Source organism: Triturus cristatus, chromosome 8, assembly GCF_964204655.1.
Source record: "Triturus cristatus chromosome 8, aTriCri1.1, whole genome shotgun sequence".
In the NCBI taxonomy this organism is placed as follows: domain Eukaryota; kingdom Metazoa; phylum Chordata; class Amphibia; order Caudata; family Salamandridae; genus Triturus; species Triturus cristatus.
In genome coordinates this window covers 1,481,272,915-1,481,289,724 of record NC_140591.1, presented here as the reverse complement: position 1 = coordinate 1,481,289,724, position 16,810 = coordinate 1,481,272,915, and the positions used below count along the sequence as shown (strand labels likewise).

General features: G+C 42.8%; 1 protein-coding gene across 2 annotated transcripts in view; it reads left to right on the top strand.

Annotated features, from left to right (window-relative positions):
* C2CD3 (C2 domain containing 3 centriole elongation regulator) overlaps positions 1-16,810 on the top strand; it is a 604,078-nt gene that overhangs the window by 332,090 nt on the left and 255,178 nt on the right. For both annotated transcript variants that reach the window (XM_085623335.1, XM_085623334.1), the window contains exons 27-29: positions 2,293-2,498; positions 10,513-10,643; positions 13,922-14,083. In XM_085623335.1, the coding sequence (XP_085479461.1) occupies positions 2,293-2,498; positions 10,513-10,643; positions 13,922-14,083 (499 nt within the window). The remainder of the gene's footprint in view (positions 1-2,292; positions 2,499-10,512; positions 10,644-13,921; positions 14,084-16,810) is intronic.

Here is a 16,810-nt window from a genome sequence, read left to right as displayed (position 1 = left end):
AAAAGTTAAGAAAATGGAAACATCGTTTGGTTACTATAAACATAAAAAACCTTAAAAGGAGTACATAACATGGCCCAGCTTTACAAGTTAAAGTTCTATACGATGGGGAAGTTCAGAGAAGCCCTTATTTCCATCAAATATTTCAGAAACCGGGCTGCCAGCTGCGCTGATTCATCTTTCATGCACTCAACTAAGGCGGCGTGACATGTTCGTATATTTAAAATACGCCAAATTCGGTGCCAGTATATTCTCAGTGGACGCAGTTTCGCACAAATGCACAATATGTGAATTAGTGATTCCTCTGCTGCTCCGCAAGCTCGGCACTTGGTAACTACAGACTCTTTATACCCTTACCCATATTTGTATGCCAACAGTGGGATCAGTCCGAACCGCAACCTCATTAGTTGTCGCTTCAATATTGGGTTTAAAGGAGAGGACAGATAATATGGCAAAGTCACACTGGCGTAGAGGGTCGAGGCCCAGCTTCCAGGATTTACATTTTTTAATGTTTGCATATCACAGTCGGCTGACAGTAGCTTCGCCTGTTTTGTTAAGTCTTGAGGCCGCTGGTGTAGATAAGGAGGTTGACCATATTTCCTTTGCATCCAATACCTCAACGCTGTGGGCTAGATATTCACACCATGTGGCCCCCTGGGTATTTATCATTGTCCAGATACGTCTTTTCAAGGTGTTTTCCCGAGCTTGGATAGCCTTTAGACAATATACAATAAATCTCGCCTTCAGGATCCATTTTTGGGAAGAAAGGTTGAATTCTCTCCTAATTTGAGCATGAGCAGTTGCAGTCGGCAAGAAAAAAACTTTACTTAAACAGGCCGACTGTGCTCTATCCAGCCATGTTGTCATCTTATCTTTGAAGGCTATTGCACAATGGGCTACTGATGGTAGAAATTTTACCCCCATTAATCGGATTAGGGGAGTAAGGTCAGGGGAACTCGTGGCTTTCCTTGCTCTACAAAAAATGCCTTCCAAAGATTGAGCTGTACCTTGCATTGCAGTAATGTGGGCAGAGGGCCGTCCTTTGTGATCAATCCACACACCTAAATACTTATAGGTGGTCACAATCACAATGGGTTTACCTTCGATGTTCCATGCACCCTTCCTTTTTAATTGTCACGATATTATCATTGCCTTTGTTTTTGCGGTATTCAGTATTAAGTTGTTCTCTCTACAATATAGAGACATTGAATATAAGCAATTTGCAGTAAATCCCGAATTTCCATTTTTTGGGCTACAGAGCCAACACGAGATTGCCTGAAGGTGCGCAGGCCTTGGGTGTTTTTTTCAAGACTTTTGTAATCAGGCTGTTCCTTGTGTTTAGGGGATGTGGCTGTTTCCTTCGTTTGTCTAGGATGGACCTATGGCTGGTAATTATGTAGTTCATGTGCACCTTACATCTCAAGGTATTCAAAAGGAAAAAGATCTTCTCAGTTTAGGACGATCTTATTCCCTTTGAGCAGGAGCACAAGTGAGCATCTAGTCATATGTGGTCTAGTTAAGAATCAGGGGTGATTCTTGACCAGTGCTGCATGAGATCTGGCGTCGGCCATGATTAACAGAGATGCATCAATCCGCACAATCATTTGAGAGAGCCTCTTTGTTACCATAGTACAGCTTGTCGTCGCCTCAGCATGACCTGCAGACTCCGCACCACTCTTGCAAATAGGGCCTGGTTTCCACAGGTTACCAGCGTGCCATGTTCGAGCTTCTGTGTCACCAGAGTGGAGCTTGTCTTCTCCTTTTCATGACTCGCAGGCCACCAGTGTTCATGTTGGAGTCTCTAAGGTGATGTCAAAGGTAGGGTTGGGTACCTATCTGTATAGACCTCCCAGAAAAGCCCTCTCCATCTAGTTAGGCAACTCTTGTCATCTCCTTAACATGCAGTCTGCTGCTTGTCCTGCTTCAAACACATCTGAGCTGCTCCAGCCGCTATCAAAACACTAGTCGGCTTCTTGGAGCTTGCTTTTTGTCTTGTACTGATTCCCTGCCAACTGCCGGCAGCAGTTACAATAATCATTAATTCCATGTTAATTTTATACTCTTCCATATTGCTGTTTCTTTGCTTGTCAGACATAGGCGCATAGTTGTTTTTAATTTTCCTATTTCTTTTGTGATATAAACTTTCCATTTTTTACTTTGTCTTTTACAACAAAATAACTTTTGCTATAATCCCAGGTTTTGTTTCTTAAAAGGAAATCCTATTTCGTTGAAGTATTTCCTCTGTCAGTTGTTCGTGTTGAATACATGGTTCATGTAATTCGCTTTCCTCCCCAGATGTTGAACGAGTAATTGGATTCGCTTCTGTGGATCTCTCTCCTCTTCTGTCCGGCTTCCAGTCCGTCTGTGGCTGGTATAATATTGGTGACTTCAGTGGCCAGTGCCAAGGCCAGATTAAAGTAGCAGTCACTCCTCTAGAAAGTATTTTACACCTCAAAGAAGAAAAACGAAAGAGGAATGAGTCAAAAGCGCTGGATGCCCAGGTAGGTGGTTGTTCCGTATTAATTTGATGGCCAGTTTTTTGGGGCCACTTTGCAGCTATTCCCACTGTTCAGCAATACTGCTGCAGTGCAGAAACGAGGATACTTTGGGACTGTCTAGAGGGCATAGTGATACTTCTCCAGTATTGGGGTGTCTTTCATAGATTCACATGCTTGAATATTCCCCGTCGTCGGAGTGGGAGTCCCACGGTAAATAATATAGCAATATATACAGCCATAATATATATATATATATACATAAGTAATCATATAAAACAGAGATATAAGTAAGTAATAACATCAAGAATGTCCCTATATGAAATTTCCATAGAGATACATGGAAAGAGAAAAAAAGACATTCGTAGTCTATCTCTGTCATTATGTTAGTCCGAACTCCGGCCAATCAGGCGCCAGCTCCTCTCTAGAACCTTCTCCTCAGAGCTCCTCACCTCAGATTTTCTACCGCACGTCGTGTGAAAGGGAGTCTCCCTGAGCTCTGCTCAGTTTTTTCTCTTCAGGATGACTTCAAGTAAGAAGTCTTTGTTTAGACCTTGTTCTTTTGTGGAAAGCTACGTTATTCTCAGAAGATCCACACAGTAAGTGTATTTACTGTCTTTACCCTACCATGAAGTGGGTGAATATAAATTCTGTAGAATTTTTTCTACAAAAACTCTGAAAGACAGGGAAGGCCGTCTCTTGTTGTGGCTCCAGAGACTTAAGGATAAATATGAAGTAATTTTCTGAGGTAGAAAACTTTACTTCTGGCCGTTCCCACACAGCCTCAAAACGCAGTAGTGTACAGGAGTTACCTACTCCTTCCTTAAAAGAAGAAAATGTCTCTGACTATGACATCTGCCACTTCTTCTTCTTTGAATACTGCTGTGTCGCCCACGAGACATAGTTCTCAGGCTAGTGAGGTTTTCAACTTTCCAGTTTTTTCAAAGATGGCTTCATCGTCTACGATGGCTCCGTCTACGATGGCTCCGTCTACGATGGCTCCGTCTACGATGGCTCCGTCTACGAGGGCTCCGTCTACGAGGGCTCCGTCTACGAGGGCTCCGTCTACGATGGCTCCGTCTACGAGGGCTCCGTCTACGAGGGCTCCGTCTACGAGGGCTCCGTCTACGAGGGCTCCGTCTACGAGGGCTCCGTCTACGAGGGCTCCGTCTACGAGGGCTCCGTCGGCGGGGGCTCCGTCGACGGGGGCTCCGTCTACGAGGGCTCCGTCGACGGTGGTTCCGTCTACGGTGGTTCCGTCGACGATGGCTCCGTCGACGATGGCTCCGTCGACGATGGCTCCGTCGACGATGGCTCCGTCGACGATGGCTCCGTCGACGATGGCTCCGTCGACGATGGCTCCGTCGACGGTGGCTCCGTCTACGATGATTCCGTCTACGATGATTCCGTCTACGGTGATTCCGTCTACGGTGATTCCGTCTACGGTGGTTCCGTCTACGGTGGTTCCGTCTACGGTGGTTCCGTCTACGGTGGTTCCGTCTACGGTGGTTCCGTCTACGGTGGTTCCGTCTACGGTGGTTCCGTCTACGGTGATTCCGTCTACGGTGATTCCGTCGACGATGGTTCCGTCGACTATGGTTCCATCGGCAATGAATCTTTCGATGGTGGTTTCCGTCGACGATGGTTCCGTAGACGATTCCGTCTACAAAGATCTCTTCAATAGCCTTCTATGCCTCAGAGCCCGTTGACTGCAGTCTCATCGGTAAAAATAAGGGTTTAAAAAAGACGACTTCTGCACAGAGGTCATTAAAAATCCAAATCTCTTCGACATATACAGCGACTACTTCGTCCTTTGCTGCTGTTCCTTTATTACCATTACCACCGAGTACTTGACAAAGGTCGGGTGAAGTTATATCGGTGGAGGATTCCCGCCTTCCTTAACCATTGTTTTACCACTGACTCAGATCAAGATTCAGAAGAAGGTTTAGCTGAATCGGTTGTGACAACTATAATCGGCGGTTTTTCCTTTATCACCACAAGTGTCTGTGGTTCCGCTTACTCCAGTGGTGCCAACAACTATATCGGAACCGGTACCGGCTCCAATACTTTCTGTGGTAATACCTACAGTACCGCTGAGACATTCTTCAACTCGGACAGTACCTCCTCATGATACTGAAGAAGAAGAAGAAATTCCTCAGGACAGGGAGGATGGTGAGATTCTCGATGATGGTGGCGATGCTGATGATGATGATGATGGTATGGCGGAGTGGGATAACTATCATGCCCAAACACCATCTCCCTCTCCGGTGCTACCTGGTGACTCACCACCTGTTGATATGCAAGTTCCACCAGTTAAGGGATAGGACAGCACTAACGTTCAAATTAACGAAGGATTATTTCCTGTACGATTTCAAAGATCAGCCTGTTAAACAAACACATACAATCCCTATAATCGAATTTATTGGGGAGGAAGGCAAAAAGATTATGGAGGCCTCATAGTCTTCCAGCACGGGTGCCTTGATTGGAGAAAAAGGTACAAATCACCATTAGGAGCACCAGCGTGCCTCACTGGTCAAGCGAAGCCAGATTCTGTAGTCACACAGGCAGAGCAACGCCGGGCTAGAAACCCTGCATCTACGATCACTGCACCACCTGATCGTGGTCGACGTCGTTTGGATGCCATAGGGTGAAAATTCTCTTCGATGGCTTCCACCATGGTGAGAGCGGCTAATGCTTTGGCCATCCTGGGTCGTTAGGACCGTCAAGTATGGGCGGATATGTCAACACTAGTTGAGCAACTGCCGGAACCGTCAAAGACCATGGCATATGACGAAGAAGAGGTTTTATTCGGAGATCAGGTGGATGAAGCTCTCCAATCGATAAAGAAAGATACAGATACTGCTCGCTCTCTGGGCACATTGCAATTTTGATAACAACCCTTTCGGGGTGCACGCGGACGCGGCACCTCTATTTTCGAAGAGGAATCAATCAATATCGACCTTATAACCAGGGTTCAAACCGATATTCCTCTAACCAACAGCAAACTTCTCGACAGCAGTCTTCCAAGACTTACAGAGGAAAATCCTCTTACAAGGGTTACACTCCTAAGAGACATGACTTCCATCAGTCCCAGAAAATTGGAGATCGAATCTATCGGTACTATTTTCAATGGTCCTCCATACAAGGAACCGTTGGGTTTTGGAAATTATAGCAAGAGGTCACACTTTGGAGTTCATCGAATTCCCTCCACCCACACCACCTACCGGACTGCCACCGGCTCATATCAAAGAACTGTTACAAGTTCAATTTCTATAACACAAGGGAGCCATAGGAGTAGTACCAAGATTTCAAAAGAGGGAAAGGATTTATTCCCGATTCTTCCTTATCACCAAAAGGAAGGGGGAATGGAAGCCCATTCTAGATCGGAGGGCTCTCAGCAGGTATCTAAAGAAACATTCTTTTCGTAGGCGAACGCATGTAGAGATCTTGCGATTATTTTCACAAGGAGATTTCATGGAAACAATCAACCTCCAAGATGCATATTTACATATCTCCATACTACGACAACATCGGAAATTTCTTCGTTTTCGAGTGGGTCGAGGGGATTTTCCAGTTCAAAGTTTACCATTCGGACTGCGCTCGGCCCCTCGAGGGTTTACAAGGGTGCTAGCCCCTGTGGTAGCGTCCTACGTTCCAGGGTGTTCAGATCTTTCCATTTCTGGACGACTATCTCCTAAAATCACAATCGAAAGTTCAACTTCTACAACACACACATCTTTGACAGGCGGTGGTTTCGCGCCTTAGGGCTCTCCATAAATACCACAAAGTCCCATCTACTGCCTTCTCATCGCACGGATTTTCTGGGAGCAACTTTAGACACAGTGTCAGCAAGGGCACTTCTCTCCCAAGACCGTCTTCAAAAAATTCTCCGACTGGTAACCCTTATCAGATCAAAAAGACCCGTTTCTGTAAGAATATTGAAGTCCTTTCTGAAAATGGCGTCATCATGCATTGCATTGATCCCTCATTACAGATTACAGACACGCCCCATCCAAGGAGTACTGGATGTCCAAGAACGCCAGGTTACAGGTTCTTTGAACGATGTTGTAAACGTCACAGATCGGATGAAGTTGGCGCAAAGGTGGTGGACGCAACTGTTAAATCTAACGGAAGGCATTTCTCTTCTGACAATGGTACCAGACATGACAATAACAGACGCCTCTCTGGAAGGATGGGGTGCTCATTTGGAGGTTTTTATCAATAAAAGGAAAATGGTCAATATGTCAAAAAAAAAAAAAAAAAAAAAAAAAAAAAACCTGGCACTTCTACAGGTTGGATCTCATGGCTATATATTGCTGGCTCTCAAAGCTTTTCATCCTTTAATCCAAGGAGAATCAGTCCTGATACAGACAGACTATACAACCTGCATGCACTATATAAACAAGCAGGGCAGGATAAAATCTCCGAAACTGTCTCGACTAGCTCAGTCGATTTGGGATTGGTCTATCAACCATCGCATCACGATATGCAGCAGTTAATCGACCGGGGGTATCCAATATCCTGGCGGATTCCCTGAGCGGGTCCTCCTCATCGACCCATGAATGGGAGTTGCATCAACCAACTCTAGAGAGGATATTTCAACGATGGGGTCGCCCACAGCTGGATCTCTTTGCCACACTAGAGAACCGGAAATGCCGTGATTACGCAAGCTGGCTTCCCCACAAAAGATCTCTGGGCAATGCCTTTTGATGGACTGGTACGATCTGTTTGACTACGTTTTTTCTTTCCCCAATCCCACTCGTACCTCGAGTTTCTGTGGTAGATGCGGAGGCAACCTTGCCATCTACTTCTATAGCCCCCCGTTGGCCTCGGCAGGCATGGTTCTCAGAACTACTCCTATTGTCTCAATCCGAACCAATCATTCTACAGCCTCGTGCAGATCTACTCACGATGGACAAGGGGAAAATTGGTCATCCGAATCCCTCCTCACTGAGCTTATCAGCTTGGAACCTGAGCACTGTGAATTTGCCCATTTGGATACTCCACAGGACTGTAGAGACATTTTAGCTCAGGCGAGGGCTCCTTCTACGGTGAAAACGTACAAATTAAAGTGGAAAAGTGTTCCCCACTGGTGTGCATCTAATGGGGTGCACCCGTTTTCACTCCACACCAGAACAATTTTTACCGTTCTTCTTGCATTTAGCTAACTCCGGGTTTCTCTCATGCAACCTTTAGGGGTTTTTTCTGGCGGCAATTTTCCGTTTCCGTCAGGATGGTTCAACTTCCCTTTTGTTTCTTCAAGGATTATCCATCAATTCGTCTAGGGGTTATTTTGTAAATCTCCTCCATTGTGGCATCTGAACATCGTATTGGCTCAACTAATGAGACCACCGTACGAACCGATTCACAAGGTCGAGTTGTAGTATCTAACATGGAAGGTGGCTTTTCTTCGGGCGCTAACGTCTTCACGTCGCGTCCGTGACATTCATGCATTTACAATAAATCCACCTTTTTCCTACAGTTCAAACCAGATTCTGTAGTAGTGCGTACAGATCCAAATTTCTTGCTGAAGGTGCCTTCAGACGTTCATATTAACGAACCAGTGATTTTAAGAACTTTCTTTGCTATCCGCAAACTCCTACGGAGCAGAGATTACATTCCCTGGATGTGAAACTAGGTTTAACATTCTACATCAGCAGAACGGCTGCTTTACGAAGGATTGATCAACTATTCATAGTTTATGGACGCTTTCACAAAGGTCGTCCAGTGACGAAACCAACTATTGCACGTTAAGTTTCAGCTGCCATCGTCTTCTGCCATCAAAAGGCAAACAAGCCATTGCAGTCACCAGTGAGGGCTCACTCCACCAGAGCAATGTCTTCCTCAACTGCTTTATTTGCTGGAGTGCCTTTGCATCAGAGCTGCAGAGCAGCTACGTGGTCGAGCAGACACACGTTTACAAGACACTATTGCTTGACAACTTTAAACGAGGAGGATGCTGCAGTTGGGCAGGCAGTGCTTCGCAATCTTTTTAAATAAGATGAGCCTCTTCCTTCCCTCCTCCATATTGTTTCCATTTATAATTGACATAATGATGCATTTATACTGTTACAGTTATTCAGTACTGTCATATGCATAAGAAGATTGATTGTCATTACAATTTCGAAGCTGTGTGATCATGGAAACAATGATATTGTTACTGCTAGCTATTCTATATTCAAGCATGTGAATCTATGAAAGACACCCCAATACTGGAGAAGAACAATTGTTACTTACCTGTAAACAGGTGGTTCTCCAGTATTGGTGTCTTTCATAGATTCACATGCGACCCTCCCTCCTCCCTTCAGAGGCTCTCTTCTCCTCATACACTCTGAGTCACTATGGTGCTACGAAAATCTGAGGTGAGGAGCTCTGAGGAGAAGGTTCTAGAGAGGAGCTGGCGCCTGATTGGCCGGAGTTCGGACTAACATAATGACAGAGATAGACTACGAATGTCTTTTTTTCTCTTTCCATGTATCTCTATGGAAATTTCATATAGGGACATTCTTGATGTTATTACTTACTTATATCTCTGTTTTATATGATTACTTATGTATATATATATATATATTATGGCTGTATATATTGCTATATTATTTACCGTGGGACTCCCACTCCGACGACGGGGAATATTCAAGCATGTGAATCTATGAAAGACACCAATACTGGAGAACCACCTGTTTACAGGTAAGTAACAATTGTTCTTCTGTTTGATACCTGCCATCGGTCTCTTAATTTTAGTATTGATATGGTTTTCCTGAATTTGTACATGGAGATGTGAGCGCACTGTGGAGAAAAGGATACTCGTATACCACTACAGGACACTAACCCACTCGCAATTTGTTTAGAATTAGATAGATTAAAGCTAGAAATACTGTTTGTTTTGTATGAATAACCTAAAATAATGTTTTACCATAGTGTTTACTCTGGGCACCTCTTCCGTGAATCCCTGGGAAAAAGAGCGTACCCTGAAAGAGCGTACCCTGGTAACATCTAGGCTAGCACAAGAGAGATAGATTAGGAAAAGAAATAAGAATACTTATAAAGTGGAGAACTAAAAACTCTGCAACTAAATCCAAGCACTGTAGACTAACAGGCAACTGGTGGGTCCAAATACTATATTAGAACATGGCATATAAATGCAAAGATTATGTGAGATCAGTGAACAAGAAAAAAACTTGGTAAGACTTAAAAATGACTTAGAACTGAGAGTCCAAGAGCTGTGTTGACAAGACACTAGGAATGCAGCAGCCGGACAGTGTCGTCTGCAGGTGTGAACACTGCTTTCATGCACGATTAACAAGTTCAGGTATTGACCACACTCTAATGGTCAATTTTATCTTTTGAGCTAGAACGCGGGCAATCCAGGAAAAGATTGAAGATTGATATTTTATAGAAGGGAATTAATAAAGTGTTAGGATCCATGAGTGATGAAACAGCTGGAGATTCAAAGGATCAGGGTTCCAATTCCATGTCGAAACCCGAGACTGTAAGATTATCTTTTACAAAAACACAGGGTTCAAAGTATAGGCTGACAAGATCTGCACCTCACAAAAATACCAACCTCCCTGCCTCCCCCTCCCAAAAAAAAAAACCTGAGCTGCCCCTCAACACACTATCAAGCACTTGCCTTTAAATGTGCCGAGACTGGAGATAAAATAGTAAGTGAAGGCAACGCCTAAAACACTTGGGCAGTGAGTCGAAATTTTTGTAGGATGATATTTATGGGTCGTTCAGAGCTTGTAAGTTCATATTTTGGAGTCTGTTTTAGTAGCTTGTTCCCAGATGGAACCTGGATCCATTTGACTCTTAAGCAAGTGTATCACTCGTGGATCAAAACTCCTTGTTCATCCCCGCCCTTAACGTTAACATCAGTCTTGAATCTCTCCCTGGATCACCTCCTTTCTATCCCAGCCAGATGCAGCCTCACGTCGCAAGAGAATGTCACCTCCTTTGGTCAATCAGCCAGGAGTCAATAGTTAGGCTACCATTTACTGTTTCTTTTCCTTCTCATTTTCAGGCTCCTCTGCAGAGCTCGGCCATCTTCCAAGCTGGTCGTGTGCTCTCGTCTTATCTGAGCTTCACCGCGGCACAAGAGCACCCAGTTGTTAATCCCACAACTCAAGACACTAGTTACTCAGCCTATGACAGGTTTGTATTGATTGATGGAGGTCCCACACTTGAATAGTTTTCATTTACATCATCAAGATTAAATATTTTATTCTTAAATATTTTATTCCCTAAGTGTTCCTTCCTGAATACCTATCTCTGCCACTTGTTTCAAGTCCGTTCCATCAAATTAGCAACCAAGCTTTTGGATGTGAGACCATCTAGTAAAATGAGTCCAAATTCTTTAAATATTTAGCGTCCAAGTGCAGCTTACTACTGTGGGAAACCACTCGGCTGAATAGATTTTCTGAACGCCTAAATGTAGGTAAGAAAATGGTTGTTTTTGCTGCAGCAAATAGCCACATCTCTATGGCGATCCACAAACACCTGGGGCCGCATTATACATGTGGCACATTTTACTTCATTGCATTGGACACCCTTTTAAAAAGGTACGCCCAGCAGCATTCATGTGAAAAACAGGGCGGCTGCTTTGAAGTCGCTCCGTGTTTTCACAGTGCAGGCGGCACCCTTCTGCACTTTGAAAGGAGATTAGAAATCCGCTTGCAGGAACGTGCTGTCAGTGACTGCACCCCCCTGCAAATGGATGTCTGGGGGTCCATGGGACCCCCTTCCAGAGGGTTGCTCTCGGGGGGAGCACGGACAGTGCACCACCTGAGAGCTTCTTTGCCTCTGCACCTGTGTCTGTAATTCAGCGCCAGTGTTGACAAAGGAATTCCCTCATTTGCATGTGGCATGCCCCAATGCAAATAGGGGAACGCCTCCTGAAGCTAGCGTTGGCACTTAATGTGCGGCAGTGCTATTGGTATTACAGAAGGGGACGCACAAGCGTCTGCGCCCCTTCCGTAATACCAAAGTGCCCTGGCGAAGTGGGCACAAACGCCTGTTGCGCCCACGGGGCACTTTGTGTAATATGGCCCCTACTATGTATTTTGCACCCTAAAAGCACCCTTAAGTTGTTGGGTGGCCCATAAACGATTAGTATCAAGCCTGCAGGATGGCTCAGTGAATTAAGCACTAGCTGCTGACATCGGTGTGATCTGCAGGTCATGAATATGAAGCCTGAGATACCCAACTCAGCTTGTCATCCTTCCTAGATCTGTAATTTTGTGCATTAATATTGGGTAACAGTACCTCCACATTTAATGCTCTTTAAAGGGACTAGACTGCGTTATTATAATATTAAAACAAATTGTTATTGTCAACAGCTCACTTTTTGCCAAAGGTAAAGATTGTTTTTGTACATGAAGTAGGATAGGTTTACTTAAGTGGTTATAAATTGTAGTCTTTCTTTTCTTAATTGTTCTGTTTTGTGATGAGGTTTTTTTAAATCAAATTATTTTCTTTTGTTTTCAATTGAAATCACTTTTTCACAAATGTGAGGATGTTTAATTTTAGCTTGCAGACTGTTGTATTCCTTTGTTATTCGTATCAGGAAGCAATGTCTTCCTGGTGGCAGGAGCCCTTGTCTTGTAGACCTAGTGACGTCAAAGTTGCTTTTGAGAAGCAGAGCCAGACTAGGCTGATTGTGAATTCTTAGCGGTGAAGAGCTGTTCGGTTTTGCACCACTATAAAATCAGAGTGGTGACTACCTGCATTTTTGTAAGTGTTTTATTGATATAGTTAGATTTCCTTTATTGTTTCCAGTGACGCCATGGACAGTTTGAGAAAAGCTCAGTTGGGCTCAGATGTCATCTAGAAACCTAAGGTTGGAAAACTATGTGTTATGGACAGCTCCCTCATCTACAATATTATGCTGTGTATTCCCCATCACAATGGTATCCACCCTTGTAAAACGTATCCTGTGGAGCAACTATGGCAGGAGAGGAATTATGGGTGTCGATTGCACAGCATGACGTTTCTCCCCTCTTCTGCCTCCCTTAGACAACCATGCTTTACAAAATATATACCTTATATCCTGCCACCCGCTTCTTCCTCCATCTAGCCTATTTTGCTTCAATACATGATACAGAAAAGTGAACACTTGTGTCTTGCCACCCACCCCCCTTTCTTTATAACCTCTTGTTCAATATTTAATTAAAAATAGGCATTGCTAAGGTGCAATATATCCTGCTGTTTGTAAGTGGAAGTGCCTCTTCAGGCACTGGTTAGTTAAGGCCATGAACAAGTCATCATGCATGACTCCATCCCTCAGTCTTATACTCATGCATCCATTTATGCACCCACTGAAAAATACTTGCATTCACCCACTTATCCATCCTCAGTAAAGCACACATGCAAACTCCACAAGCATATGCCATAAACTAAACAATAGTCTTCTTAGATTGAGGTTGAGCCCATTTTGAGTGGATCAGTGTAGACTAGGCAAAAGAGAAAATCCTTCCCAAACTTGCAGCAGCCTACTGTGCTCCTGGATTTTAGGGTGCTACCGTTTAACAACAGGCGGTGACTCCAATGCCAAGCAATGTAATATACTTCAGGAACTCCCTCTAGGAAAACAGTAGGAGACCTACTATGACTGACAACCTTCTACTCCTCCCAGGTTAGCAGTTGTTAAAAGATGAATTTAGCTGGCAATCCTTTATGGCAGAGGCTGCCAAAACAAAATGAAATATTACAGCAAAGGAATTTAAAAAGCAAAGATACATTGACTCCTAGTAAGCAAAGATTGTATTGCCATTGGCAGAGATTGCATATATACAAAAACAACAGGAATAAAATATGAACCTCAAAGATTGCAGGAATAAAAATAAAAAATCTATTTAAAAAAGGATTGTCACTATAAAAACTGCAGCATCACCTTAAGTTATAAAGTACTGAAAATCAGTTCTAAGAATTTTAGAATTGATGGATAAAGTCTTCGAAACCAAATAAAAATATAAAGAAAAAGGTCTTTCAGCATCTACAAAGAATTTAGTATTGTATTCACAAAAATATTCTGAAAAGTGGCCCTGAGCGTTATCACAAACGGGGAAAACAAGCGTTAGTGACACCTCTATCACGATTAGAAATATATTTTCCTGTTTAAAAAATATTTATCTGTTTAGCTTAAAAAAATTCTTCATTTTAGTGACCTTTACTTTCTCACCTAGTCTCAGAAACATGATGATTTGAAAACTGTGAAAGTATCTGGTGCTACACTGCCCATTCTCCTCTCATTGCTTGTCCTCCTTGTTGAAATGCAGTCAAACAATACCTTTTTGGATAAGAGTATAGAGACACCGGTCTTCCTGTGCATGCAATGCTGTCTCACAATGCTCTTCCATTACATTGCTTAATAGACATGTCTGTAATGTGTTGATTAAATTCTATTACTCTCTTTTTTTACCAATCTTTTTAAGCAATGGTCCTTCTGGGATGTGGTCCACGCGTCATGAAGAGCACATGCAGAATGTACGCCGATTTCATGAGTCCTTGCAGCAGGCGGAGCGGAACACACGCGACACAGGGAACCTTGATTCACTGTCCCTCACTTCACGGTCTTCACTTCTCACTGCACTCAGGTACAACTCATGGCAACTGTGGTTCATTATCATCTCGCCAAGTTCTGAGGAGAAGCATTAGGAGCTTGTTGATGAATAAAAGTCCTCACAATATGTTAACCCCAGGTCATTTAAAATAACATTAGGTGAATAGAAAAGGAACAGCTTCTCTTATGCAGAAATTGAAGTAATAGATGTCTCGAATAGTCACAAAGATGTGTTTAAACGAAATCATGCCTTACATATCAATTATTGTAGCCAAATATCTGGCTGCTGCTTCTAAGACAATTCTGCACATACCTCTGAGGTTAAGAAGGATTAAGGCAAAAAAAAATAACAATGTCTTTGCGTGTCCTAATACTTTTCACCTTAGCCAAAGGCATTTACACATGTAGAACACACAAATGTGTTGCACATTACACAATCTTGTCCTGGTACTGACAGAACGAGTTTATGTAATTGGGAATATTTTCAAGCCACTTCTGAATTTCACCGAGCGGCAGCCTAATGATCAAATACCTGATGGAATGGCATGCAAATGATCTATATCACAACGGTAATAACATAAGGTATATAAATGTAACCTCATAGTTGACGAGTCTGGATAATGCAGCTGGAATGATTTGAGCTGTAAGTTCGGAAGTAATCATAGTATATTGAAGTAAAAATGAACAATCCATTTTTAGCCTTATAAACTGAGTCACTCCTGTACTACTTTAAGGGCATGCTTGTTTGTCCCCTGAAAATGATTGAGTTTCTGTTTCTATGCTTTATATGCATTGCTTATTCAGATACAGGCTTACAACACAAATTATGGAATTGTTGGTTCAAATAGAGTGCTTAGAAACCTCAATGGGTGGTTGAAAGGAACATGCATGGACCATTTGCCTACCTCCTAGGTACCCTCTATTAAACCAGATCTCAGTTAAGACTGAGGATGCTCCTCTGGAAAAGGCAATTAGTACCATTCGCAGAACCAGAAAAATCAGATTGACTTAAAATATAAAGGTAAAAAAACACAAGATAGTAGCCTTGTTCATTCCAAGATTTGTCCAAAGAGGTGTGCTTTTGTAGCTGTCTATTTCCAGTATTCTACGGTTTAATCTTTGTGGGAAGATATTTTCCAAAAGATCAACTTGGTTGCAAATTCCAATAATTGGTTCAAGAAATAAAATAATCTTACTGAATGCCATGCCGTAGCCCACACCAAGAAAAGTGTCCATCCATCAAAATCGTAATCCTAAATGCTTTGACTTTACGGGTTGGTACCAGGGGTGAGGGCAAGAGACAATAAGTAGAGTGCACTAGTACGAAGGGCATTAAATGTGCAGATGCTATCACCCCATCATTCTTGATTTTCTCTCCAGCCATTCTTCCTCAGCTCTAAGTACCATAATAAATAATAAGAGTTAAATACATTCTTTGACACGTCAATACATAGAGGAAGAACATTTGTAGCAATCACTGGACCCATGTGCAATAACTGAACTTAGAGACAATGTCACATAAATATTTATATTGGGTTTGCAGCTTTGTCGCAAGTAATCATGCAACAGTCTGTTTTCCCAACCTGATGGGTTAAACCTATTTAATAATGTTTGACACTTAGTAGAAAGAAAATATTTATGTATTCAAGTGACATCAGGAACTTGCATAAAAAAAAAAAACTATGAATGATAGGCCTTCTGGATATAAACCTTCTCCTAGACTAGATTATAACCCAATTCACTGATGCCATCAGGGAAACAACCTTTACAACGCAGTCATTACATCGCACTACATTTACAACGCATTCATTACATCGCAACATCCTTTACAACGTATGTCACTACAACGCAGCCATTACATTGCGTGTCACTACAACGCATGACACTACAACGCTTGTCACCACAACACAGGCATTACATTGCATGTCATTACAACGCATACCATTACAACACATAGTACCCCTACACTATCCAACACTTACCCTACTGTTGCATCCCCTGGAGTTAGAATAGTAATTTGTACCCCTACATTATCCAACACTTACCTTAACCCCTTCCCCGCTCATGACGGAACCACTCCGTCATGAGCCACGGTTGCGCTGTGCTCATGACGGAGTGGTTCCGTCATGCTACGGCTGTTGGCGGCCGCTCCGCCCACGCGGCGCTAATTCCCCGCCTGTGCGGGCGATTAGCGCAGTGGGTGGAGACGTGACGGAACCACTCCGTCATGAGCACAGCAAAGGTATAATGCGATGTAATGGAATGCGTTGTAAATGTAGTTTTAAAAAATTTGTTGTAATGGCATACGATGTAAATTTATGTGTTGTAAAGGATGTTGTGATGTAAAAACTGCCTTGTTAAGGCATGTGTTGTAAATGTATGCGTTGTAACATCATACATTCAAGCCATCATTATGCCACCCTTTTTTATTATTGTTTTTTACCAGTAAATTTAAATTGTTTCTCGAAAGAGAGACCTATATTGAAGAGTTAAATGTATTCTTCACAATGTCTTCAAATGAAATAAGTGGTTAACTGGTGCAAATAATTATAGGCGGCAGTTTGCCTTTATACTCAATCTTCTTCTCTGTAAAAGACAGTAATGTAAAATAGGGCATTTTTCCATTATCTAACCATTGTGGTTACAATTGAGTAGTTACATTTGAAACGTCGTAAAAACCTTGCTCGATCAAGATGGCTTTGTGGTCTCTACCAAAATAAGAAACGTTGATACATTCGGTATTTCTTTTATGTTAGGCTTT